The 27,058-nt window shown below is 44.2% G+C and overlaps 1 protein-coding gene across 4 annotated transcripts in view; it reads right to left on the bottom strand.

Annotated features, from left to right (window-relative positions):
• ptbp3 (polypyrimidine tract binding protein 3) overlaps nucleotides 1-27,058 on the bottom strand; it is a 71,622-nt gene that overhangs the window by 27,983 nt on the left and 16,581 nt on the right. The window contains exons 1-2 of one of the 4 annotated variants that reach the window (XM_035390519.1): nucleotides 12,177-12,345; nucleotides 3,174-3,249 (exon numbers count right to left, since the gene is read on the bottom strand). The exons of 1 other annotated variant lie outside the window; for it this stretch is intronic. In XM_035390519.1, the coding sequence (XP_035246410.1) occupies nucleotides 3,174-3,198 (25 nt within the window). In that variant the 5' untranslated portion in view covers nucleotides 3,199-3,249; nucleotides 12,177-12,345. Of the gene's footprint in view, nucleotides 1-3,173; nucleotides 3,250-12,176; nucleotides 12,346-27,058 lie in introns of those variants that run through there. 2 more of the 4 variants (XM_035390520.1, XM_035390522.1) reach the window with 2 other exon arrangements.

The raw sequence follows: 27,058 nt of genomic DNA, 5'->3' as shown, positions 1-27,058 counted from the left end.
TACTAAACTAAGCGAGCAGCAATGTTTTGAACAATGTTTCTCAGCCAAACGGCAATATTGCTCTAATCGAAAATTATATGTTTTAATTACTTGATTATAAGTCACAAACATTGATGTCAAGTTGTTACAGCAAAATTAGCACCATTTGTGCCATTCAGGACTGGAATGGAAGAGACAATGGAAAACACTTAGGGGTTCGGCACAAGGGAAAATCTCTGTTTTCTTATCATCTCTGCATTGTATGATCATTTCGGCCTTTATTATATGAAGATCGGTGCTAAAAGGACATAAAGAAAATTTTCACTGGTATTGATATATATATATATATATATATATACCATGGCGCATGGTGCGTGGTACCATTTTAACTATCCCCATTGAAGGTAAATGATCCAGTGCAACGCTTCTCCATGTGATGCAAGATCTCGGGCGGACACCTGCCAGAGGTGTTGCTAGGTCACCCTGGAATGCGAAGAATGCCGTACACAGCACAGCTCATTTTAATCACCCCTCCTGTCAACAAATCTGATTTCTGGCATTCTTTAGATTTCTCCCAGTGCGAAGCACGGCCTCTCCTTCTTCCCTAAATATACACACACACACACACACACACACACCCCTCCGCACGGCCCCTCCTTCTTCCCCACACACGCACACACACACACACACACACCCCTCCGCGTTTCCCTCCCTTTCAGCCAGACATCTGTCCGATCTGCTTTAACTTCCTTCCAGAGCGGTCGTTCCCCACTCTTTTCTTTTCATTTTTTTTCAGGGAGTACTGTCGTCACCAACGCCCCGAGGAGAAGCCGCATTTGCAGGACAGGAATTTCTTTGTACGGGCGGCAGACGCAGCGGGAGCACGCCTGAAAGGCACCCGGTACCAAAGGTCATGTGACCGCTCCTTCTCAACAATGCGGTACACCTGCAGCGCCACACAATCTCGCTCTTTTTAGAACGCTGCACCAAAAGGTGCTTTAAAAATAATTTTTCTTTTAAATGGTGGACTCTATACAATGGCCACTTCAGGGCCTGTCCACATAGTCAAAAGGTTGATCACCTCACTGTACAATTTGCCTAGAAACTGGGGCGCCCTTCTTAGACCGGGCCAAAGTCTCCCCTGTGACCAAGAAATCAATACCAGCCTGCCATTTCAGAGGACCAAATGTCAAAAAAGGCCTGAGTTCAGGTCCTCAAAAAGGAACACCAACAGAGAACCAGATCACCAACTGATGGGAAGGTTTCTTCAAAAGGTTTTTATTCAAAAATTTTAATTCAAAGTAAACCAGGTTTAAAACAAAAGACTAAAACTCCACTTTGACCGTGGATATGAATGGTGTGGTTTCTTAGAGTCTTTGGACTTTGTCTCAAGGACAGTCTTGTAATAAGTGCCTCAGCCCACCGCTTTGTAAATAGGGGCACATATTGACCGTAACTGTAAGTGACGACGTGTACAATGCGGGCTCACAACTTCAGCGTACACATAGGTGACTGTAAATCTAAGCAACCCTCAAACATCATTTCTATATTTTGAGCATAATACAGGTCTGAAAATAGAATGTGAATCTTCAGTATTAAACAAAACTGGTTTCCTATTGCTGGATATGCTTCTCTGACGTCGTTTTTTTGTAAAAACACAAAAGCAAAAAAAAACTGCGTTGTCTCTTAAGTGAAACGTGAACAAAGGCTTGCTGAAATCTCAGGGTAAAAACGGGGGATAAAATGGATGCAGACGGATTTATCTTTAAGCGAAACCCTGAGAGAGCAATAAAATGAGCTGCGAACAAGATGCTGTAGGTGTGATTCGCCTTCACATGTAAAGCCTAAATTTAGCAGCATGTGAGAAAGCGAAGGAGCGCGAGCAGCTGATTTACACTGATTTAAGCCCTTAATATCACACGGCCGATGCAGTCACGGCGTATCGAGTAAGAAGCAAAGAAGCAAAGAACAATTTTCTCCGATAAGCTCTTCTGCCAAGTGCCGAGAAGGGAAACGCATTTTGTTGTAATGGCCGCTCTTCCTCGCTTTATATATATGCCTTTTACATAGTTTCAGAATCAACATGTTTTTATAGAGATTGATGTGGCTTTGCAGATTACGCTGAGTGTGGCTTTTGGTTTTGAAACCAAGATTCTATGAGGGTACAAGTTAGTTCTACCAGAGCGTTGGGACGAAAATAGATACTTCCTGAATAACTGGTGTGCGCAATGCACTGACTGCATTGTTATCTGAGAGATGACTGAGATTGAATACAGGACATTATTCCGCACTACACTTCTTGTGATGCAACGTAAATGATATGCATCAGCTCCACGTACATACCGTCAACCCTCCATACATTTTTCTAAAGACTTATCTACTGCCATCTCGCAAGTAAAGAAACTCGTTTCCCCATTACTTTTGTGTTAATTTCCCTCGTACTGTTCAGAATGAGCGAGTGAAATTAACGACATCTCAACAGATCACTGGAGTGCTTATACAAGTTTGAGAGAAAAAAATGGATACTTTACTATTCATAAGAAATAGGAATAAAAGTTGAAATGCAGAATGACTCAAGAATCCAAAACAAAGAGTTACCCCCCCCCCCCCCCCCCCCCAAGCTCAATTTAAAAAAAACAAAAAAAAAAAACAGAAATATCAGGGATTCATGGGCCAGTTTTCCAGGGGCATTGCTGGGTATGACAGAACCGCATGTTCTCCATCAATTTGTCTCCTCTGCCTGATTGGCAAAAAGACGATAGTCCGCATTTTCAATCGCCCCACCAGCGACTCAAACTAAAATCTCTAAAATACAGTTCTCCAGTGAAGCCCAGCATGAAGACATTTATGATTTTTTTTAAAACGCTCACAAAGTTGACAGACTATGCGCTTATCGCAGTTAGCCGTAGAGTGAGCAAGATAACACGAATGCTCGGTGCACTCAGGATGCACAGACGGCAGAATAAACATCCACACCCGCGAAGAGGTACATCATGTGTTACTGCAACCGAGCACCGATTACTTGCGACATTTCTGCTAAGAAGCCTCCACCCGGGAAACTCGATTCTGACCGCCCGCTAGGCCGTGAAATTTGCACGGAGACCACGATGAAATCGGAGGCTAATTCTTGCGGCAACGCCGAGCCCGTCTCGAGCGTCGGCTTCCGGAGATTTCTAAGAAGGAGTGCACGGTACCTGTAGATGGAGTAGAATTGCTCATGGTAGAAGGGCCGCACGTGAAACCAGAAGAAAGAGGCTCCTCAAATCCCCGCTGAAAGACAAAAACCGGGGAAATCCGTTGGTCACAGGGCCAGCTAACGGTCGCCACACCAATAAGAGCTGAGAATGTGACACCGAAGGTGTCCGCTGACAACCTCTGGGCAACTGACACAATTTTTATACGAGTAATGCAACACTCAACCAATTAAATCAAGTAGGCCTACTCATATCCAATCATTTCCATTCTGGTGATTTTGGCTGAAGTGATTGCTCTAAATATATAAATCACTGGCACTAAAATCAAATAATTCATGGCAACTTCTGACAAATTTGCTGAAACCGCTTCAATGTTAATCATTGAGTCAATAATACTGTTAGTCATTGAGTTAATGACACTCTTCAATAATAACAGAAAAGATGAGTTTCCAAACACATCCAAAAGATGTGTTTTACTGAGAATTTACTGAGTTGGAGGGTTTAAAAGGTTTTTTTTCATTTACTGTAATTCATATGAAGTATCTCATGGAGAGTGTAAAATGTATTGAATCCAGAAGAAGTTATGTCCAAAAAAAGTTTTTGGGCAGGGGGATAGGGAAGTTAGGTGTTTCCCCATTTACATCACCGTTATGTTATATACACCCACACAGGGAGAAATGCTCTTAAGTATGTGCACTACACAAGTACCCACGTGCACACGTTTTCAAGGGTCATAAAATGACCTTCATATGCTGAGGGGGGGAAAAAAGCCTTATTGCTGAGAGCTACAAAGTCAAGCGGCCATCTTTCATGTATTACGGTGAAGTAGGATTCAGAAAGAACTATTTAAAGTTTCGTTATTTGGTGCTGCAAGGCACCAGTTTCGGGCCCAAGGGCTTAAAACAGGCAGACGGGTTAATTCCAATGCCAATGCACCCTACTGTAAACGGAAATATTTACTGTGGGATTCGGTCAGCTGGAAAACAGTACGCCTGTTCTGCCACTGGCCTTTCAGCGAGCTGACAGAGGAAATGTTTTCATTTGCCTTTCGGTTCCTGAGCATGATTGTCAGACCAGAGGGAATACTTTACTAATTAACTTCCTCCCCCAGATCTATTTTTGTTCTTTCAGGGCCAAAAGGGGGATATCCTCGCTACAACTTACACATTTCCACACGAACAGGCCTGGGTGACGTACTCGCATTCTTTCCGAATGCCCAGAATGAAAAGACCAGGGCAAGACTACTGTGGTTGTGAATTTTCAAACTACCCGAATTGGCTGGTCCGTACAGATGATGGAAGAACATGTTGGGGTGGACAGAGGATTTACGGGCATTTTAGCAGAGTCGTGATCTCTGATGAGAGCATTGATGCTCAATTGGGGGAATGCTGGGAGTTTTGATTCAAAATGGCTGACAAACACATCCTTTGCAAGTAAGCAAAGTCAAGCTGCAAAATACATACTGGGTTGGAAAAGGCTGGAGAAGAAACAGATTTCAGAGCATGGACACATGAGATACACGATCACAGAGCCCACATCTCCATTAATACTGTGGACAGTAGAGCACAGCACTCCAGGACTTTTTGATGTTTTTTCTGAGCTTTGTACGAAACAGAAGAAAGGCACAGAATTCTTTCATGACGAGCAGTCGCCCTCAGAAGTCCAGCATCGCCTGATGCCAATTAAAAAATAAGCTATTAATAGCATCCCGTAAGATCTGCCATACATAGCTCACAGAGTAAAAAAAAAAAAAAAATTCAGCTTCGACTTCTAAAAAGGATATGAAAACGTGTGCTGACGAAGCAAAAAAATCTAACATCTATTCAAGGGGTAAGAAAGTAGAGTTCAGCTTTGCAACTCTGACAAGACGGTTATGTCTGATGTCATGTCATTCTCATCAGCTTCTTCTGACACTCATTCTTATCACCTTTATAAACGACAAAAAACTATTACATTCAAATTCCAGCCCGGTGGAATATGAATATGCAAAAACGATGCAATCTCTTTAACCTTTATAGCCGAGCACCTCCGTAATGTCTTTGACATTTCATCTCGCGGGTGAAAGACGCAACACGCAAAGCCCTCTCTCCCTCTGACTCGAAATGGCGGCCATAATGGGAGCGCACGGAGAGGTTCCACACCCACCTCCTCCATTTCCCAAACACCCATCTCTGAGGGTCAAAGGTCACGTCCCGCGAGGTTACCTTCCGCATTTAAATTCACCGCGGCGAATGACGGGGGGACAGAGCCGTGCCATGTCCCTCTCCTGCCGTCATTATGGCTAAGTGTCCCTAATTAGCGAGCAAGAGGCCCAATATCAATTAGTCGTTTTGCGGCTGCCGCTCCATCAAACTAATTCTGACGAGGAAGCGGGATGCATATCCAAACAGTCATTTATTGGCTGCCTTTTCCTCGTGTAAAAAATTCATAATGAAGAGCATATGCTGACATGTGAGCAGACAATGTTTCTTTTTTATTGCCTTTATTATATAATAAAAAAATATCATCAAAATAGCTACAAGCTTCGCTTGGCTTTTCTGTGTAATTCTCCAAAGACCTGTGGGACTTAGCAGATACGTTTCATAATGCCAGCAAGAAATTGTGCTGCTTAGCAATAAAACATTATAATTCCCTCACTGCAAGGGAATTATCACCAGATTCTCTATCTTTTATGCTTTTATTTCCAGTTCTAAAAGGTCTTGGTCTTCATGAAACAATACGCAGAAAATGTAAATAATAAAATTCAATGTATTCACAACAAACATTTAGTGGATTTTTTGGATATTTAAGTTCCGCAAATTTGCTATGTGTCAAACAAGGTTTCACCTCTCTTGTCAGTGACTTGCAGATAGCATTATCCATCTCTTTGCTATTAGCAGACTATCTGGCCACTGCCACCACCATGAAACTGGTAATTAAGGTCACGGCTTCCTGCAAATGAGGTACCAGGTGACTCGCTATGACCCTGGGAAAAGTGTTCCCCTGTTTAGTCAGAAACTGGGACTTAGTGAAGTATTATTAATGTGCCGTAAAACTGCACGAGTATGACGAAAATGATAATCATGATCATTTATCATTAATTTAAATCAACAGAAAACACCCTCATCTTCATGCATTCATCATATTGAACTTTGTGATGGCTTTTAAGGTGGTTGAATGAATTAGTCGAATAATTAGTAGCTAAGGCACACTTTGCGGAGTGTTTGTTTCCGGTCAACATTGCTTGTTCTAAAGCAGATTTCGATCCCTTTTGAGGAACCGACTCTTTACATCCCGCTGCTTCTTATGTTTGCTATATCGGTCGTACGTTTAACGTTGCTTTTTCCAGCGTGTTTTTCATGCTACACCAACAAAAAAAAAGTCTCTGAGCCGGCCTACCGTCCGCCACTGCTGTGTTTGGGTCGGTTAGCAGAAAGTTATTACCCACAACGCGTTCGAAACGAATGCCTGCAATTGGTCAGACAGTCTACCCGTGTAGGAGAAACACATAATTTGGAATATATACACTAGACCCGACAAGCCATATTCCGTAGACCACTACAGTCGTGTCTTCAGAACACATAGGAATTCTTCCAGGCCCCTTTCGTTTTTCAGGGTGATGACAAAATGGGACTTTTGAGACCCACTTGGCAATAATTTTCTCCTTAAAATGAGAGAAATGACAAAAAGCAGACATGATGTATAGTGCGGATGGTCCCTGCTGTTGCAAACACACTGAAATTTAAAAAAATATTCTGCTAACAACATCATCCAGAAGACATGTTTCCTCCAATTTCCTCCCACAGACTCTAACAGAGGGAGAGGGACATCAAGGCCATGCTAAGCTGGTAATGGCTCCCGTTTTTCGTTTTTTTCTTCCATTTTTTCCACTACAATTGCAAAAACCCACAGGAGTACCCCTCTGCACAGAGAGAAATGCACAATATTAGAAGCAACAAAAGCAAAATAATCCATATTAGATATGGATGTAGTTAGAGGCAATTTTTTTTAGACCCCCATACATTTTTCCATTACACTGAAAGGGGGCGGGACCTTATTTGGGCAGAAAAAACACGTCAGACTCGAAAGGTCGATTCACCTTAGGAGAGGGCCGTCGTATTGTTTCTGACTGAAAGACCTCAAGGGTTTCAATATAAATGATAATGTGCAAATGTAAAGTTTATCATTCATAAATATGATGATGTATAAATGTAAAAGATATTTATGCGTAAACTACGTACTGGAAAAAAAAGTCCTCTGAAAAAATGTGGGGGTGTTTTTTTTAAAAAGACCTGAAGGGTGATGTTTTTTTGGCCAAAATATGGGATTCTGAATCCCGCCCCTTTTCAGTATAAGAGTGAGTTTTGTCACACCAGAGCAGCCATTCTAGCAATGCGCCAATATTGCAGGCCCTCACTTTCGCTAATTGTGGAAGGCAAAATCACGACCAGGATTAATTTATGATTAATTTTGCAGCCCTAATGTGTCGAAGGACATGGGCTCGTTATTAACGCCACAAAGCCCTGAAACACAGCAGCCAGACTGAAACAGGAAACTGCCATACTTCCTTCGCAGCTGAAAAGATTAACAACCATCTAATATCAACAGAATATTAGTTTTATAGCCTGAAAACCAATTTCATGTTTTAATATGCTCGTATTGTTCCAAGCAGCCAGTATTCCTGAGAAACTCAACCAGTGGGGAAGCCTTTTCTCCAGCTTTCCACAACCTCGTTCGATCTTTTCCACACCACTGCCAAGAGAATTTATGGCTGCTTAACATCTATGATTAAAATGGATATCTTTTTTCACAACTGCTTATGTTTATGACCATATATCCTTCAGTTCAGACCAAAAAACATATTCTTTGATGAACAATCTCATGTTGTATATACACTCAGATTGAGAATTGAGAATAATGTACAATATATTCTGTGATTAATTTGAAAATGCATAATTCATGGACCGTAGATCCCTTAATTTTCTTATTTATTGTCTTTTTAACATATTTAAAGGTGGGCAGTATTATAGTATGCATAACATGAATGAAAAATAATGGTTTTATTCGTTAAGGTTCAGTATATTGTTGACACTCAGTCAGGGGAAATGTGTTTGTCATTGACAGTTAATATGAAAAAGAGGACAAGCGCTGGTTCCTAAGCCAATAAAAAAAAGTCAGTGTGGATCACTGCTGCTGGATGAGTCATTCAAATTGTGTGTCTTTGAGATTTACGTACGACAGCACGTTTGGTTTCTAAATAACCTTCCCACAAATACAAGAGCTACATACTGTATCTGGACAATGTGCAAGGCAGACATCTTTTATGATTTTCTAGTCTGCAGGACAGCTTTCAAAAAGAATTCTGAGAGGGGGAAAAAAACAGGTCACCATGGAAACAGGAGAGGGGAAAGCCAGTGGATCTGGCTCTTTCCCTGGTATGAACTGGAGGTAGTGCGTCCGAGTGGCCGTCACTTTCCACACAGCAAAAAGTGTTACCACTGGAGAAAGGCCTACCACGCTAAACTTCGACAACCCTTTGAGACCCCCCCCAGAATCCAGAAACCATCGGTAACAACTGCACTGTGTCAATTTAAAAAAATTCCTACACCTTATGGAAAATCCATTTTGTTTATGATATCCCTCAGGTAGAGCAACTAATGGGAATATAGAAGTAATGATTACTGCACAACTGAAATTTACAATAAACAGAAAAAAGGACCGTGCAGATATATTTGATTCAGCTCAAGTGTATACCATTGTGATTGCCATTCCGAATGCACTTCCCAATACACCACTAGAGACAATAACTCTATTAAGGCTTTAACAGAGGGTTCCCTAACCTGTAAATACCTGTTCTAACAGCAAACAAACCTTGGCTGCACTGAAAAATGCCTACACTGACTGGCAGCTAACAAATAAGTACCTCAGGGTTCAGGCCAACGGCAGAAAGTCAACCAACCCACCATATTAGGGTTGTACTGCAAACCAAGGGAATGTGATCACTTTGGGTCGGCACGGGAACAGGACTTTATCGCTTATACCCTGTTTTTTTTCCCGGTTTGAAACGGGTTTTTTAAATAAAACAGGGCGGCATCTTCTTCGGTTCGGCTGCAAACTTCTACTCGTAGGAAAGTCTGTCACTGAATAAATTAGGATAAAGGAAAATGTAAGAACGGTCACAACAGCAGTGTTGCTATGCTTAAAAGAGGCAGATAAGCTTTTTAAAAATAAATTTCACACTCACAACAACAGCTGAGTTAATTAAAAACCTACAAAACTTCTAAAATTGTCCCCCAGTAACAGAATTATATCTTTCCATCAGTTACTTTCATTTAATCTGCAACCAGACAAAAAAGGTTCAGCGTGCCAATACTCATTTAGCAGTACTATGCAGGATGGAACACAAGAAGCACATCCTACAGGATGAAATCTGATGGCAGGAGCTGGTAATTCTGGCCTAATTCAGTTTTACCATTGCCTGTAAATATACATGAGCCATGCAAACTGGAACAAGAGAGCAATGCGATTCACAAAGGCTACTGTACAGAGCACCGGAGGGAACATACCGCAAAGCTCCTCCCTGAAATGCTCAAGCCCTATCTGATTGGTGGATGGCCAGTAACAGGAAAGCACCTGTGCCGGTGCCTCTGCCAAGATGAAATGAGAGGCGTGGCCTCCACCGGCCCTCACACGAGCCTGCCTGTCCCCTTCCACTGTACCAGTGCAAACTGCCGAGCCGTTTAACACTGGAGCATTAATCCAGAGCATTACTGTGAAGCATTACTCTGGAGCATTACTGTGAAGCATTACTCTGGAGCATTACTGTGGAGCATTACTCCAGAGCATTACTGTGAAGCATTACTCTGGAGCATTACTGTGAAGTATTACTCCAGAGCATTACTGTGAAGCATTACTCCGGAGCACTACTGTGAAGCATTACTCCGGAGCATTACTGTGAAGCATTACTCTGGAGCATTACTGTGAAGCATTACTCTGGAGAATTACTGTGAAGCATTACTCTGGAGCATTACTGTGAAGCATTACTCTGGAGCATTACTGTGAAGCATTACTCTGGAGCATTACTCTGGAGCATTACTGTGAAGCATTACTGTGGAGCATTACTCTGGAGCATTACTGTAGAGAACTGCACTAGAACATGAATCTACTTGAGACCAGTCGATTGTAAATTACACTCACGCAAAATACCATTCAGGTGTTGTGAAACATGGTGTACTCCTGAGTTTACTTCAGTCATAGTCACTGCGCATAATAACTGCCTTCAAAGCCAATTAAATCGACAAAAAAGAGCGCAAACAGAGCTGTTAAATATAAATGTTGTCACATAGATGCACGCACACACACACACACACACACACACACATACACGTAAGCGCACAGGAGGAAGGCACTATGATTCGAGTTAGATTCTCTGTGGCGAGATTCACACATAAAACAGCCTGCACAGAGCCTGCCTGCACCGCTGATACCGCGAGCTCACTCAACAAGGATCCAAGAGCAACTCCCAACAGTATTCCCTGCCGGAGCCCTCTCGCGACGACGCCGGCAGCGTGGAGCAGCGCTCCGGGCGCTTAACCACTCACAGTTTTTGGGAGCAGCTCGCAGGTTTTTTATTTTCCCGAGGCCAGATTCCGCCGCGTCGCGGGAAAGCTCGGAGGCAGAATTCAGCTGCACTCCGTCTCCTCTCACCGGCGTCTGTCCCCTCTTTCGCAACCAAACCCCCGTGTGCTCAGCTCAGCCTGTTCCCAAACCAGTTCTGCGTGTTTGGGAGAGCCGCATTTCTGCACCCGCTTCTGCAAGCGGCGTTTAAATTTAAGGCACCGGCCGCGCGACGGCGGAATCTAATCGCAGGCCGCGATTAAAGGAGGGCGGCGCACACGCAGGAGTGACTCGATTCGGGGAGGACACAAAAACGGGCGAGCAGAGTCGGAACAGCTGAAATTTTACCTCCGAGGTGAGAAAAGATTAGTGGTGGAAGAGGCACAGCCAGTCCTTATTTCCATAGATTCTAACCTCAAGGAAGTTCTTTTTGCTAATATGAATAGGCAATGACACCGTGGAGTTGAAAAGACCATATTTTAAAGCAGCTGATTTGCACAATTTTTAAACTATCTGTGACTATATATATATATAAAACACACACCACAAATATATGCGTGTGTATACAAAATAATGATCGATATCATTGATCAATGTCACTTAGTACTTTGTGAGGTAACTTCCATGCCTACCCCATACATGTTGAGGTTAAAGTTTTGACACAATGATAGACTAAATAAATGTCACACATTATAATATACGGTTTCCAAATTATGCTTCTTTACAAGGTCATCTATAAAATAGAAAGTAAAAACACCAGTAAACCTTTACTTCAGACCTTATTGCTGCCGAAGTTGGAGAAAGCAGCAACAGGGAGAATATATCATAACACGATCAATTCAACACTTAAGAAACACTTCAGACAGCAGGCTGAATCAAACAACTTGCCAAAATGGCTTATTTTACCAGACAGATGGAACCCAGAATTTTAAAAAAGTACCAGACTCGCAACAGCGAGTAACGAAAATATATATGTGTCAACCTATATCTGGTCACACAAAAACGTTTCATCTTCCTCAAGTAAAGCGTTTTTTGTGTCACCAGATACAGTTTGACACATATATTATTCTACAGATACATCTCCCACAGCATTTGCATGCGAGAGCATCTGTGTCAAAGTACAGACACAACGCTGTCACATAAAAGCTCCACCAGGAAAGAGTTTGCAGGGTAAACGTCTGGCACCTCGCCTTCAGAAAAACCATAAACGCGGAGAGAGAAAAACGACACCGTCGCAAACGCACGCCGACCGCGATTAACTGGTGATTCTCGACGAAGTTGAGAGAACAGAAAGAAACACGGACGCGTAATTTATCTTGCGACCGCTGACACGGGCTGAGCTGGATCCCGAGCGAACGGACATTCGCGAGCAGAGAGAGAGAGAGAGAGAGAGAGAGAGAACTTTACCTGCAACACGTGGACGGCATGTCAGTCTAGTCCTCCGCGTGTGGCATGACGGCTAGCGCAGCAGGGAGAGAAGGAAGAAGGGAGTGAAAAAGAGAGAAGGGGAGGGAGAGAAAGAAGTGCGTTCGGGCCTAGAGGGGGGCCAGAGAGACAGAGCTGGAGAGAAGCAAGTGCAACAGCGAGAGAGACAGTGAGTGAGTGAGAGAGAGAGAGGGAGGGAGGGAGGGAGGGAGGGAAAGACAGAGGGAGGGGGTGTGTGTGTATTCGTGTGTGTGCATGTGTGTGTGTGAGAGAGAGAGAGAGAAAGAGAAGGAGGGAGGGACTGAGGGAAAGACAGACAGAAGGAGGGGGAAGTGATAAGGGGGGTGTTTGTCTGTGCGTGCGTGCGAGCGTGTGTGTGCCTGCATGTGACACACACACACACACACACAGACCCTGCTCAGCCCTGCTGTAGAGATAGATGCAGTGTGCTGAAGAGAGATACGAGGAGGGGGCGTATAAAATCTGTTGTGCATAAACAAATTAACCTCAGGCAAGCAACCCATCATCGGAAAATCCCGTACCCTTTCTAAAAGAATACCTCCATCATCATAAGCGTGGGGGAGAGAAAGAGAAAGAGAAAGAGAGAGATAGAGAGAGAGAGAGAGAGATAGAGGGGGGGAGGGAGAGAGAGAGATAGAGGGGGGGAGGGAGGGAGGGAGGGAGGGAGGGATATTCAACAGGTTGAGAAGCAATCTCCCTAGAAACAGTGGCACCGTGGCGTACAAGAGGAACAGCTGTCCTGTGGTCTCCTGCTGTCAGTCCCTCACTGGCTGAGGGTGGCTGAGTGGGAGGACGGGGGGGTGGGGGAGGCGGCGGGGGGGGGGGGGGGGGGGGGGTTCGCATGTGCCTGCTCCATTGTCTGCGATATCTATTATTGAAGCTGCCCCCCTTCATCAGTAACCGGATACGACCGGACAAACAAAGCCAGCAGCACACTCCAATTAACCAGCGCCGCTGAAAGGCGAACTGGCACCCGGGCCCGTTTCAGCATGGCGCGAGGGGGGGCGAGGGGGCGCGAGGGGGGGGTGCAGGAGCCGTGGAGACGGAGAGAGTGGCTCTTTCGCCCTGCCGCCCGTCCGACACGTTCGAGAGAAGACCAAGGAGACGCGAAAAAGGGTCTCTCCTTCGCGAGCGACGCGGCTCTCAGCCTCGGGCATTATTAAGTCTGCCGATCACACCTAGCCAAGCTGGCGCTGGCAGACCGGGAGGGAAGGGGGTTAGCCGTTTATAATTTCTGCACAAAAACGGCTAACCCCGTGTCACAATGATTACAATATATAGTAATAATAATTTGTGTGTGGAGTAATACTATTTACAAACAGGCAGTTTGAATAACTACTACTGTAATGGATTTACAATCACTGTACAACCCGGTCTCAGCCAATCAGCATCCAGGATCCACACAGCCCGTTTTATAATAAATAATAACTATGGCATCCAATGAAAGAAGCAAACTGGACGATTTAAGAAAACTGAGTAGGGAATATCTAGTGCCCTTGACAAATAAATAAAAATAAACTTAGGAGACCACACAAACCGATCTGAGCCACGATCACTATACAGTAGCTCATGTGACCATCACCAACCCTCTAGCAGCTCAACATATCACAGGGAGTGCAGCAGAAACACTTCCAGATTATTTCTGAAACCAGCTGGACATTAAATGTTTGACAGAAATGCTCACTCCCCCGCCCCCCCCCCCCCCCCCGCCCCCCACCACCGCAACCTCGAGGAGAAAGAAAAAACCAACCAAAAACAGAACATTGACAACAACAACAAAAAAAGAGGAAAGAGGAGCTTCTTCCAGAAAATTGCACAGAAAAAAAAAAAACGAAACGTGACTTCCCAGGAACAAACGAGAAGCATGACACGCCAAAGCAGAAACGCTGCTGAGGGGGCGAGGGTGGGGTGGTGCGGCGGTGTTTGAGGGTGGACGAATCATCCCCTACAGCAGAGTCCATCACGATGAAATTGGGCCTAGGTGCTTTCACCGGAGTCCAATTACACTTTCGACGGGGCGGACGGGCGAGCTCCGCCAGAACGGGAGCCGGCGGCGAGGGGCTTTGTTCCGAGCGTGTAGGTGAGCCTGTTTTTTTTTTTTAGCGCGAGGAGAGACACAGGAATGCAGGAGTGGCCGTTGAAGACACACCGGGTCTGTTTACACACGAAACATAAGTGTTGGCTGCTAAAACATTAGGAGGCTCCAGGGAACCCCTGTGGAGGTCTTCTGCTTAACGGGCAGGGGGCGGGGCTTTGCGTGACACGGCCAGGCTAGCAAACCTGCACTTCCGCGATAGGGACCGACTGCAAACTACAGGTGTGGCAGAAAAACATAATATTCCACAGCTCAACGCCCTGGAGTGGAGTCCGTATGTTCACGCTGCAGACGTGAACATATTATGCAGCCTTTTCAGATCACTGAATGAGGCTTAATAGACGGGATTGTTTGCAATATGTCGGGGGAGGCAAACGTCATTGCTGTTTCAGTTACGTTTGATTTATGACCTTGGTTGTACAAGCACATTCCGGTATATACGGCTAAAATAGTTAAAAATAACACATTGACAATTTCCATTGTATTCTTTCAGTTATTACAGGCAGTATACATTTGCAAAGACTTCACCACATTCAGCACAGTATTTCTCTCTTGTACATTTCTGTATTTGTATTTTGTCACATGCTGTACGAAAGGTAGTTTTTTTTCAACTGCACCTGTTATTTTAGGCACACTGTTAACATTGTTACACCCCCGTGTAACAATGGATACCACTCCTGCCAATTATGAAATGTACACGTATGTAACAACCACAAATGATGATGCACTCTATTTACACACACCCTCCCACTTCCCTTATTTCTAGCTTTGTGAGCTGCAGACTTATGGTATTAAAATATGTCTTTGGCATACATACATTTTTTAAAACATGTAAAACAACATGTTGAAACAATATTTATGAGCAAAGGGAGGGAACGTGCTGAAATAAGAGCAACTACACCTGAGGGGACTCTGCGTTGTGCAACAACAATTAACACAAAGAAATCCCACACTGAGTTCTCTGCCAAAAAAACTACCAAGTGGAAAATACATTTTATGCCCAAAAGTATGTGGACACCTGACATCCAAAATCTCATCCAAAACTATGGGCATTAATATGGAGTTGGTCCACCCTTTGATGCTATAATAACCTCCACTCTTCTGGGATGGGTTTATACTAAATGTTGGAGCATGGCTGCAGGGATTTGCTTCCATTCAGCCAGAAGAGCATTAGTGAGGTCGGGCGATGATTGGGCGATTAGGCCTGGCTCGCTGTTGGCTTTCCAGTTCATCCAGTGTTGGATGGGGTTTAGGTCAGGACTCTCTGCAGGCCAGTCAAGTTCTTCCACAAAACCATTTCTATATAGACCTAGTTGCATGCCCAGGGGCACTGTCATGCTGAAACAGGAAAAGGCCTTCCCCAAACTGTTGGGGAAGTACAGAATCGTCTAGAATGTGATTGTATGCTGTAGCGTTAAGATTTTCCTTCTCTGGAACTAAGGGGCCTAGCCCAAACCATGAAAAACGGCCCCAGACCAAGGGGTATGTGGATACTTTGGGTCATATAGCGTATATAAAAAAACAAACACAGTCATTCTACTTTGTGGAGTTTCTCTTTTAACCGTACGCGTTATCCAGATTTCCTCCAATATGTGTTCTGAGGCAAATTACCGTGTGAAAATACAAACAAACAGGAAAACACAGACTAGCCGCTCCACAATGCCCCGGTCTGCTGCTTTTTCCACCGACGGCTGGCCTTTTTGCGAACACAATGCCTTAAAGAAACAGGAACTGGTAACTCGGGTTGCAGAGGGAGGGCCGAGCCCGGTGTACGTTTCCCTTTAATATTCTAGCGACGTAAAGGAGAACAGCGAAGTGAAACCGAGCCAGCTGACGCTCGGCCGGGGTGGCAGAGTCATGCGATCCCGCGGTCTGCGGTTCTGCCGGCGCTTCATTGTCCGAGGCGAATAAAGGAGAAACCCAAGCGCCGGGGCGGCTCGCCTTTTCCACCGGACCACGGAAAAGGTGCGCCGGTATCCGCTCCGCGCGAGTGCCGGCCAAGGCGCTTTATACGGCGCTAAATTTAGCGGTGCGTTCCACAAGTCAAATTTTATATTTGAATCACGGATCGGCGAAAGGGGCCCGTGTCGCTGGCGTGATTTGGCCGATCGCTAGAGATGGCATGAATTTGGGGCCTGCCGCCACAGGCTGACGGGTCCTTTACAACTCAGGCTAAACGAGTGAAGAGATAGGAAACCAAAGAAATCTGTCAATTTCTCCAAACCAACCGTGTCAATACACACTCATCATCTAGAAATGCAACAAGATACCCACCCTCACACAATTACTAATACAGGCCCAATATTGACCAGCATATCAAAAAAGTAAATTGGCGGGGGGGGGGGGGGAGAGAAGGTAGAGAATTCCGTGACCACAGACACACATTTCTTTTCTTTTAATCTGACACTCAGCAAAGCGATAATGTCGTGCCAGGCCCACCTCTCGACTTCCTCCGCCCTGCAGCCTGCGTTTCCTGTGGCCCTGAATGACTCGGTTTAAAACACAGACTGACTGGAATTCAGAGTAATTCCACCTAAGGATCAGGGCAACTAATGTATCATTAATGCAACATTTCCATCTGATTTTAATGGGCTATAAGGGCTATAATTTGCCGCTGCTCCCCTAGTGTTGTCCTTGGTTACAGTAGAGCAGCCCATGGGCTACTCTGTTCTAGTGCAGTAGACTGGAGGCCTTTTGGTGAAGGGGAGGCTCAGTGTAAATGATCCAGGGGACTGCAGGCCGCAAAGCAGTGGCTATTTAACACCCTAGCGCACGGTAGCATAATTAAATTGTGTTTAAGACATGCTGTCATGCTAATTACGCCACCATGTAATTAAACTGCAAATGGTGACAGACAAAGGCCGACGTTTTCAGCGATGCTCGGTAACTGTGGCAGCATTTACATCTAAAATGTTTAACTAAGTGCAATTTAGAATGCAAACACAGCCCACTGGATCTCTCTGAATATTCATGCAAATATAAACACATCTAAATCACAATAAATAAACTGGGAAACCCCTATATATATTAACAAGGGACTATAGTAAAAAAAAACGTGTCTGGCAAAATCAATATAAGGGTACATTTTTTGATATTACATTTACAAAATATCAAAAGAAAAATATTTTAAGATATATGAGATATATAAAGATAAAGATATATCATACATTTTTCTTTATATATAAAGATATATAAAGACAAAGATTTATAATACATTTTGCTCACGCAAGAGCTTCCATCACACTTTAATCCTTTACTGAAGCAAAATCATGGGTGCTTTTCCATAGGAACTAGTCAAGAGTGGATAACGAAAATCTGAAAGTAGTAATATAACCTTATCGCATACAAATAATTACTAGCCGATAGTAACCTGCTCATAATTGCTGATGACCTGACCTGTGCATTTCACCTCTCATCAAAGTTAATTCCATGTTTCAAAAAACACAGATATACGGTTTATATATCTCTATAAGTGCACTCCATAATGAACATTTTGAAAAATGGCAGTACCAAAAAAAAGGAAATCATGCTTTTCCTTAGAACTGTGCCCTGATATATCTTCTATAATTGCACAATTGAAGTTGATAATCTGGTTCTGATGGGACCAAAGATTTGCTTTCATTTGTACTTCATGTACATAAAACTAGTAACAGGGAGGACCCATGCAATGCCGGGGTGTTTCTGTAACTAACTCAAGAGTGTGCGATGAAATAATATACCCCTTTTTCATTTCAAATGCAGCCTGTAGGTCTCCAGCTCCACCTTATCATCACCCACAGTATTGCCGTGTTTCCTTCCCTTAAACGTGACGTCAGTACGTTTTTGTACTCTCAGCCCCATTATGGTTGTATGTGTGCGCTGTAACAGGATAGCGTTAGCTGAATCATGTGCATTGATCGTGTCTCACTACACAAGGTCGTTTTGGATCGTATCGTAGCAAAATTTGTGGTAATGCCAAATATCGAACCGTTGTCTCAGGAATCGAAGTTGTATCTTATCGTGCTGAAGCCTGAAGTTTACAACCCATAATTTTAATTGTACAAGAAAAGGATCCGTTCTGTACCAGGTTGTACACAGCGGCTTCATCCATCTGAAATCCCCTTGGCAACCAAAATCTCTCAGTTTAATGTTGAGAATGATACTTATAATCAGTTAATCTGAAGTAGATCACAAGAGATCTTTCAGATATGGATCAATTTTTAATTACCTTTGTCCCTTGCCTTTATTTCAATGAAAATGAATGAATCAATATCATCTTAAAAAAGGCAACCACTGATACTTTAGATCTTTTAAAATGATTTAATTCATTATATAACAGAAAAATCACTAAAGTTTTCAAGCTTATTATTGCACTGCACTTCCTCATCCCGTAACTAGCATTCACAATATACAAGGCAAGGTTCACACACACACACACACACACACACACTTTCACATGCACACAACAAACACTCTCTCACGCACAAGCACACACAAACACGTGCACGCACACATATGTGTGCACACATTCTAATACACATTTTTGCAGGAGTACATTACTGAATTGCATACGTTTTTAGTGACTCTTCCTCTTCCTTCAAATCAGAATGCAAAAACATCCTGCTGTGCTAACACTGTGTCACGGTGACAGACGGACAAGGAACAAGGGAATCCTCAACACAACCATGGGGGGAGCCCCGGCACACTCTGACTCCATGTATTTCAGCTACAAGGGATCGGGGACTTGCAAATTTAAATCACATTCAAAAAATAATAACATGGCCCGTGCTATATGGCAGGGCAAGGAACTGCAAAATAATGGAGCCTCGGATAAACTGAGAGTCAAAATGACATAGTACTTTCAAAATGGACTCTGGGCAGAAAGGCCCTTTCAGGAGTACGGGTCTCATGAATGAGGTCTTTACTGAAGACCACCTTCACTGAAGTCTGTTAAATTCAGCATGGCCAACGGTAACCACACCCAAACGGCAACAATACTGGTATTTCTGCAATGATCGAATTCCTAGGAAACTGAATTGCAGGGGAAATGATTTATGAGACACAAAGTATTGGGCAGCAGTAGTTAGAGAACTGGGCTCGCAGCACCCAGGTTGTAGGTTCAATACCCAGGTGAGATCCTGCTGTTATACCCTTGAAGCAGGGTACTTAACCAGAATTGCTCTAGTAAATATCCAGCTGTAGGAATGGACTGCATGTGTAAATGACTCCAGATAAGAGCATCCAGTAAAACAGCAAAAACGCACATTTTTAAAAAACATTTTCCTTTCAAATTTTAGAATGACCAACTGTGCCCCCCTACAGCAGCTTGTCTCTCACCCGGTAGCCTGTGAGAGTTTGGCCCACTGCTGGGGGGGAGGGGGGTGGGTCTGAAGCACTTTTATCCTGAGGAATCCGGGCTGACATACACCCCGGGACAAAACCAATTTAGTCTTTCACTGCCAACCTCCGGCCGTGGGAGGCTCAACCCCACAAACTCAAGGCTATAGGGTCCAGCCTGTGCTTGTGTCAGGAGCCTTTACTGACGGATGCACTGGGTAGCACTAATGCTTACAGGCTGGAGAGCACAGGCCAGCAGGGTAGCCAGCTTTTTCTTACACACCATATTTCCTAGACTTGACATTAAATTGTTTTTACCAGGTAAATCAGCAAGAATTTTTTTTTTTGCTCACTGTACAAGAGAAAAGAAAAATGTACATATATATATATATATATATATATATATATACCTAATAAAATGTATGCCGTTAATAATGGGAAACGTCCCTTGACAGAGGACAGAGCTCACTTTCCCTGACTTTTTTTCAAAATGGAAATATTTTCAAGGACCATGGGAAACCTGTCAATTAAAGCATGTCCGTTCACCACCTGAAAGGACAGTAACTCTGTTTTGATACATTTTTTTGGCTTGATGGGCGGGTCAACTGAATGCTAGTATATACCAAGATAACAAGCCATATTTTCCCAGGGAAGGAAAACATTCCACAAGAAATGCATTAAATCAGTGCACCAAGGACCTTAATGCAACATAAATGAAGTCGGAGAGAAGATCCAACTGTCAAACCTGCATTGTTTTCCCCAAGGGAGAGCACCTTGCCAGAAACAGTGACTGTGTTACTTACATAGTTCATCAAACTTATGAACATTGGTTGTTACAACCCAGTTTGCAGATACATGCACAGTGATGCTTCTGTCTCTGTTCCTGCGTACAATACCATGCCAAGTATACCACACGTAAGGTAAGAGAACACTCGCTACTAATGTGAAGTGGTTAAATGCAATAATTAAGTGAATGTCTTCATATACATTTGTATGTACAGACGAATGATGGGTTTATATTTTGTGTTTGCTAAAACTTGGCTAATTTAAATCTACCTAACTAGCGACAGGTTGAGTCAGTTTTCAGAACCACACTTAAAAGTAAAAAATTGAGTTTCATTAAGTATGATAAACAAGATAAAACCTACAATCAACCATTTATAGCATCCATGATTTTGTCATGAAACACATGACCTAAAATGAAACACAGTTTTTGCATTAAAGGCTGTAATGAGTATTCATTTAAAAATCACTTGAATCTAATGTAATGAGTTTTCCATATGATTAATAAATATACTTCCTGTTAATGCCATTGCCTTAATGAAGATTGACAGCGCAGGCAGAATCTAGGCTACCAAATGGGCTTCGCATTAACACTCCTCTGTTTATACTAGACTGTTCAAATAGGCAGGCTCATAATCCTCAAAAAAAACTCAGTTCACAGAAATGTCACATTGAGGTCAGAATACGATACGATGGCCACCAAATCATCAATGGCCCATCTCTTGCAGCACACGCTCTTTGAAGGTCAAAGCAAGTTGCATATGCAGGTGTAGCTTCCAAGATAAGACTGAGCATAGTGCGGGAGACTCGCATATTTTCTCCAGCGAGTATCATCCATCTGAGTTCTTAATTGTCTCCCTCCCTCTTTCAATTGCTTTGGTTTTGAATCACTGTTAAGTGTGAGAGTCGGTTAACTTCATTCAGTGCACTTATTTTCCACAAGGATATTTTATCTTTATCATCTTTCGTGCCCTTGAGCGTGGTGTACACGAGACAAAAAACTGTAGGCTTCAGGCTAAATGTTTCGCAGGCCGCGATTTCTAAGAAGCGGTCTAGCTTCATCTATTTTTACGCCTTCATTTCCCAGAATAGCTAAATAAAACTTTTATCAAATAATGTCCATAGTCTATTAGAGCCTGATAATTATGGTAAAGGAGACAGATAGCCGCCGGGTGCTTAACCATTATTGCTGTCCCAGTGTTCTGTGTGAAGTAAAGCTGGAGAAAATGGAGAACATACCTTTAAGTGGGTCTGCTCCTGTAAAACAGGGTTTAGGCATCCAAGAAAAAACTCTAGTAATCACAAGGTCAAATCATCATGGACAAATCATCAGTTCTCATCATGTAGAGAAAACTGTAAAATGCCCCACCCTGACTCTAAACTGCAAAGCACTGTGGGACCATGTCTGCCAGAAAGTGAAAAAGCGTAAACAGACTCAGTCTCTTTCTCTCTCTCCCCCCAGTCTCCCACACACATGCTCTCACACACACACACACACGTACAAACACACACACATGCACACACACATGCACACACACACAAAATTAACTCTACCCTGAAAAGCAAAGGCCGTTCATGGGAAGCGAGCGGAAAACCCTGCAGGCACTGGTTCTCCCAGGCCTTGCTGGCGGTCCGGGTGGAAGGCCCGCATGTCCAAGATGTAAAAATAAACACCCGCCCAATTAAAAAGGGTTTTTTTTTTTTGGGCTTGTGACGGGTCCCTGGCTAACGCCGTTTTCCCGCCGCGCCCCCTTTCCCGGCCTGCTCTCCCGCCGCGGTCAGAGAAAGGGGAGCGAGCAGAGAGGGCGCAGTCCAGCGCAGGCCAGCGCATAGCTGGCATTCCTCACGCACGAGGGCTGAGGAGAGGGGAAGAAACGGCAAAACATAGCCGGGCCCTCCCAGGCCCCTCCCAGCCAAAACAAGGCCAGCCAGCGGAGGCCAGGATGCCAACAGCGCAGGGCAGCCAAAATAAAAAGGGGGGAGGGGGGCACCAAAACCACAACCACAACCATAGAGACACAGCACACACTGGAGTCTAGGTTAAGAGAGGAGAAGCCCCTAACCCTGCCACTTCAATCTTTTCCCACAAGGCTCCAGCGCTGGGCGAAATGGTGACTGCGTTTGTCGTTCCACGGCGTAGCACACCGGCCCTGAACCTGGAGGGCGTGAACTCCTGGGGGTCATGAGGGCCGTCTCAGGGTGATCTCCACAAACCTGTTAGGCTGCCTGTTCTTCAGTGATCACGTTGCCCCGCGCAACGGTTTCATTTATCCTTGAACTATTAGGGAATAAAATGCTAAGTAATTACAATTTAAGTGAGCAGCCACATCTCTAAATTTTAGAATTCCCTACAAATTCTTTTCTACATTTACAGTCTAAATATCTGGGACTGATAAGCTTCATTGTACAAGTGCTCAAGCTGTCAGTTGCTCAAATCCTCAAGCATCCAACTTCTCCCCGCAGTAATGAAATAAAATAAAATAAAAACAATTAGGTTACATAAAATGCCTTTTGTCTAACTTAAATTCTCAGATAAATCTGATCAGGCCTAACAACAAAACACAAAATTGTAAGTAACAAATAATCTTATATAGGTCTACACACAAACAAACACACACACACACACATACACAGTTTTTGTATAATGGCCACAGGTAGGATTCTGTCTGCAGAAGAACGGACTGTGGGAACCTGGCAATAAGACAAGAACGGGTGAAAATAACAGGATTTCATAGTCATATGACCAGGGCATTCTTCAGAGAATTAACCGAAAGGAAATGCTCATGAGGAAAAAAGCGAGAGGAACAACAGTCCCTCAACGTGAAAAACAGCGGCAGCGGGAGGAGGGGAAGGGGGGGGGGATTAACTGCCGTCGATTTCCGTCCACGCTCGAGGCTCATCAAACACCTCGGCCTTCGATATTTTTTTTCCCGCCCCTGGTGGACAGGTGAAGTTCCAGGCGCTGTTCTACCGCGCTGTGTCTGTCCCCCGTCCACCGCTGAGAGGTCCTGACAGCCCTAGCCTTATTCTGGGGCTTCTATTTAAGGAGAGAGTCAGAATTACTATCGCTCGGTTTTTTTTCTTCTTTTTTTTCCAGAAACGCAGAAAGAGCGGTGACACAAGCAGGCTGTGAGAAAACGAGGAACCGTGTCCTCATGCAAACTATCCGAGTCGCCGCGCGGAAATTATTTCCCAATCGCAAATACAGTGCTATTTGCAAGTTTTAGTACATGCTTCCTATGTGCACTTTGGAATATCTATTAACTGTGTATACGCAGTGCGTTCAAAATAAGTACACCCCCTAAAGTGAGCTAAAATATGACATGTGTAGGGCACGAGGAATATTCATAAACACAGCTGGTTTGCATGCGCAGTAGATTCCGGTATACATTTAGATTAGATATACATTAAGCACTTATGTATTTTCGCAGTTCATATAGGGGCAATGTACATAAAAACTCAAGAGCAGTTACATGGCAGGACATGAAAGGCACAGACATCACGCTTCATTGCTGTTTGTCAGCGAATGCTCTGGTCGAAATAAGAGCCTTTCCATTATGTAAACCATAGAAAGAGAGGAAGAAGTGGGGAGGGAGAAGGTCAACTCGTCTTCGCTATTCCTCAGTCTGGAGCCCCTGTAAATTTATGGGGATGACGCAGCGCACGCTCGCGCAGCGATGGGCGTGCAGCCGCACCAAAGGGAGGGCCGTCTCCTCGCCGCTCGGTCACGTTATCCGAAGCTCGCACGCCTCCTACAAGGAAAGGGGCGGAGGCCCGCTTTTCTGGAGCGGCCAGAAGAAGAAGAAGAAGAGGGGAAACAACAGGAAGAAAGGGGAAGGCCGCCGAGGCCGCTCGCCCCACGAATTGGCCGGACAAACGGAGAGCGGGGCAGGAACCTCAGCCCCGGCGCCCGCCCCCGTCGTGTGAATGAGGCTTTATGCGCTCGCCTTTCAAACGGGGGCAGCCTCCGATCACCGGCCTTTTAAAGACAAAACGCTAACACTCGAAAAGCCTTTGGCTAAGGGCTGATTATGTGAAGTGGCCCCTCTATAGGAAGGGGGTGGGAGGGGGGGCGGGGGGGTCAGAGTATGGGTACTATAGCAGGAGGGGGGGGGGGGGGTGGGGGGGGTCTTACAGGCCTCGTTTCCAGACAACCGAGAGTGTGGAGTGATTTTTGTTCTTTTTGTGTGTTGATTTGGGCCTTGGGTGTGACTTCATACTGTCTACCTCAACCCTAATCATACCAATCCAATTCTCTCACAGTTTATGATTTTATTTTTTTTTCCAGTGGGATACATGCTCAGCCTAAAGCTGTAGCATACAAATTCATCAAAAATGCCAGATCAAATAAATATTCAGGCAAATTAAATTATTCACACAAATTTCCTTGAAATCTACATTCATTCGGCAAAACTACTGATGTAGTTTCAAACAGCAGCCATGCTTGATGCCTCTCATAGTAATCCTTCAAAAATACAAAGGCGCATTAATTAATTTATTTAGGTGTTTTTAAACCTTTATTTTTTTTCTCTGAGAGGGATGACAGAATGTCCGTTATCAAAAGCAAACGCAAAGAAACCGAACTGTTAAATGATAAATGAACAATTCCATAAATAACTAAATACATAGGAATACAAACGTGAGGTTTTAAAATATTCAATCCAAAAACAGGAAAGCTCAGCCCAGGAAGTCTAGTCAGCTTGCAGACCTGTATCCTGCTAAATTCACACGTGACATTTCATGACCACGGTCATCTGTGGCCAGCAAAGAGCGCGCGGTCGCTGTGCACGACCCACGAACCCCCCCCACCCTCCCCCCATCCGGGGCCGCGGGAGCCCGTGGGGACGCTAAACCTCGAGAAGCGGCTGAAATGGCTGACTCAGCCTCCCGGCTACGGGGCTGTCGTGACGAGGCCGCATTCCGGGCCATTTCCCCCGCTCTCTTGCACCAGGAAGTGCAGCGCAGGAGGATTCAGAGGCAGCAGCAGCAACACTGAACAGCCTGCTCCCTCGCGCCACAACAACAACAACAACCCAGATTACAATCTCACGTATTTGCGTGAGATTACAGCTGTGCTTAAGGATACCTATCTGCTTCTCACACACATCTTAACACACGACTCTTTTTCAGTTATTTCCCAGCCCTTGAAATACAGAATACAGTCTTGATCCAGCCACAATGCAGAAACTGCCGGAGGAAACAGGTGAGTAACAGTCTCTGTCCGACTAAATCCTTTCTGCTGCAAACCGAAAATACTCCACTCAAAACACGCACTGAGCCTCTACCTCCGTAACCATGGCGCACCTCAACTCATCCGAAAAAAAACAACCTACTACGACACGCTCCACGCACCTAACTGCAACCTGAATAAAGCTAGGCTCTGCGGTTCATAAACGTCCTCATTCTTCCGACATTCGCATACTGCACACCCAGTAAACATGGTTTTTCTGCTTTCGCATGCTAAAATTAAATCTAGGCTTAGTTCCACCGTGATGGAAATAAACAGGTTTTGCGAGAGAGAAAGCAAAACCTTCCACGCTGAAGGTTGCAAGGAATTTCCTTGGCCTCGTGAGACAATGTCTGAAGCACTGGGATCAAAAGCCAACAATTAGCCGCACAGTAGAAAATCATTAGGTAATGACCAGAAACATATCGGCGCTTTTATGCTACAAGGCAACTCCAGACAGGCCTGATAAAACGCTGTGCGATTCACAGAGCTAGCGCTAACGCTCAGGAAGTGTGAGCAGAGAACAGCAAGCATATGGAAGACATATGAAATCTGTGCTAGCAGGAGCCACTTGCAATGTGCAGGTGGGCACACAGTGGGTCAGAAGCCCACACAGTAAAAAGTGCTAAAGGACCACAGGAGGTATTCACTAAAAAAAAACCCATCACATGACCTTGTCATTATAAAATAACATGCTTGTTAAATCCATAACATGAATTCACTCTGTTGATTTTGAAAAGGGAATGAACCGAGACAATGCTGTTGTAGGGACATTTTTTTGCTTGTGGCACAGAATGCCTTATACACAATACTGTGATTACTTTCCATACTCAAACAATAAATGCATTTGCATTCTCAACTAAGCATTGCTTAGTAAGATATTCCAGTGGTCGAGTCAATTAATCTGCTGACACTCCCTTCATCTTCCTGCACTAATTATAATGCCATTAATTACAATTGTGAACCATACTGGGCTTATCGTGAATTGCGGTCGGCTGTACTGATTAAAACCATAATAAATGATATTAGTGTCACCTCATAAGGTACTCATTCTAATCAAACAATTTATGCAGAAGAGGAAATGTTACCAGTAATGCATATTAAATAATAATCCATCTAAGGCCACAGCATGAAAATGTAATGCCCCTGTAGTGACTCACACTTGATTGAACATCTGCACCCTACCGGGCCAAGGCAAAGTTGTGCCCTTGGCCATTTAAAACAACACCCCCCCCCCCCCCCCCTTTCAGGCAGATGAAAAAAAAACAAGCAAGTGAGACGTTTTCATCATTGCCAGAACTGTCAGAAACATTTTCGTCGCCGCTGTAATCGTCATTAGTTACCACAAAGCATTCTCACAAGCAAAGTCTGAAGGAAGGATTTAGACATTGGCCGAAGGCACTTCTGTCTGCGGAACAACAG

The sequence above is a fragment of the Anguilla anguilla genome, chromosome 14 (genome assembly GCF_013347855.1).
Source record: "Anguilla anguilla isolate fAngAng1 chromosome 14, fAngAng1.pri, whole genome shotgun sequence".
In the NCBI taxonomy this organism is placed as follows: domain Eukaryota; kingdom Metazoa; phylum Chordata; class Actinopteri; order Anguilliformes; family Anguillidae; genus Anguilla; species Anguilla anguilla.
This window is presented reverse-complemented; position numbering and strand designations above follow the sequence as displayed.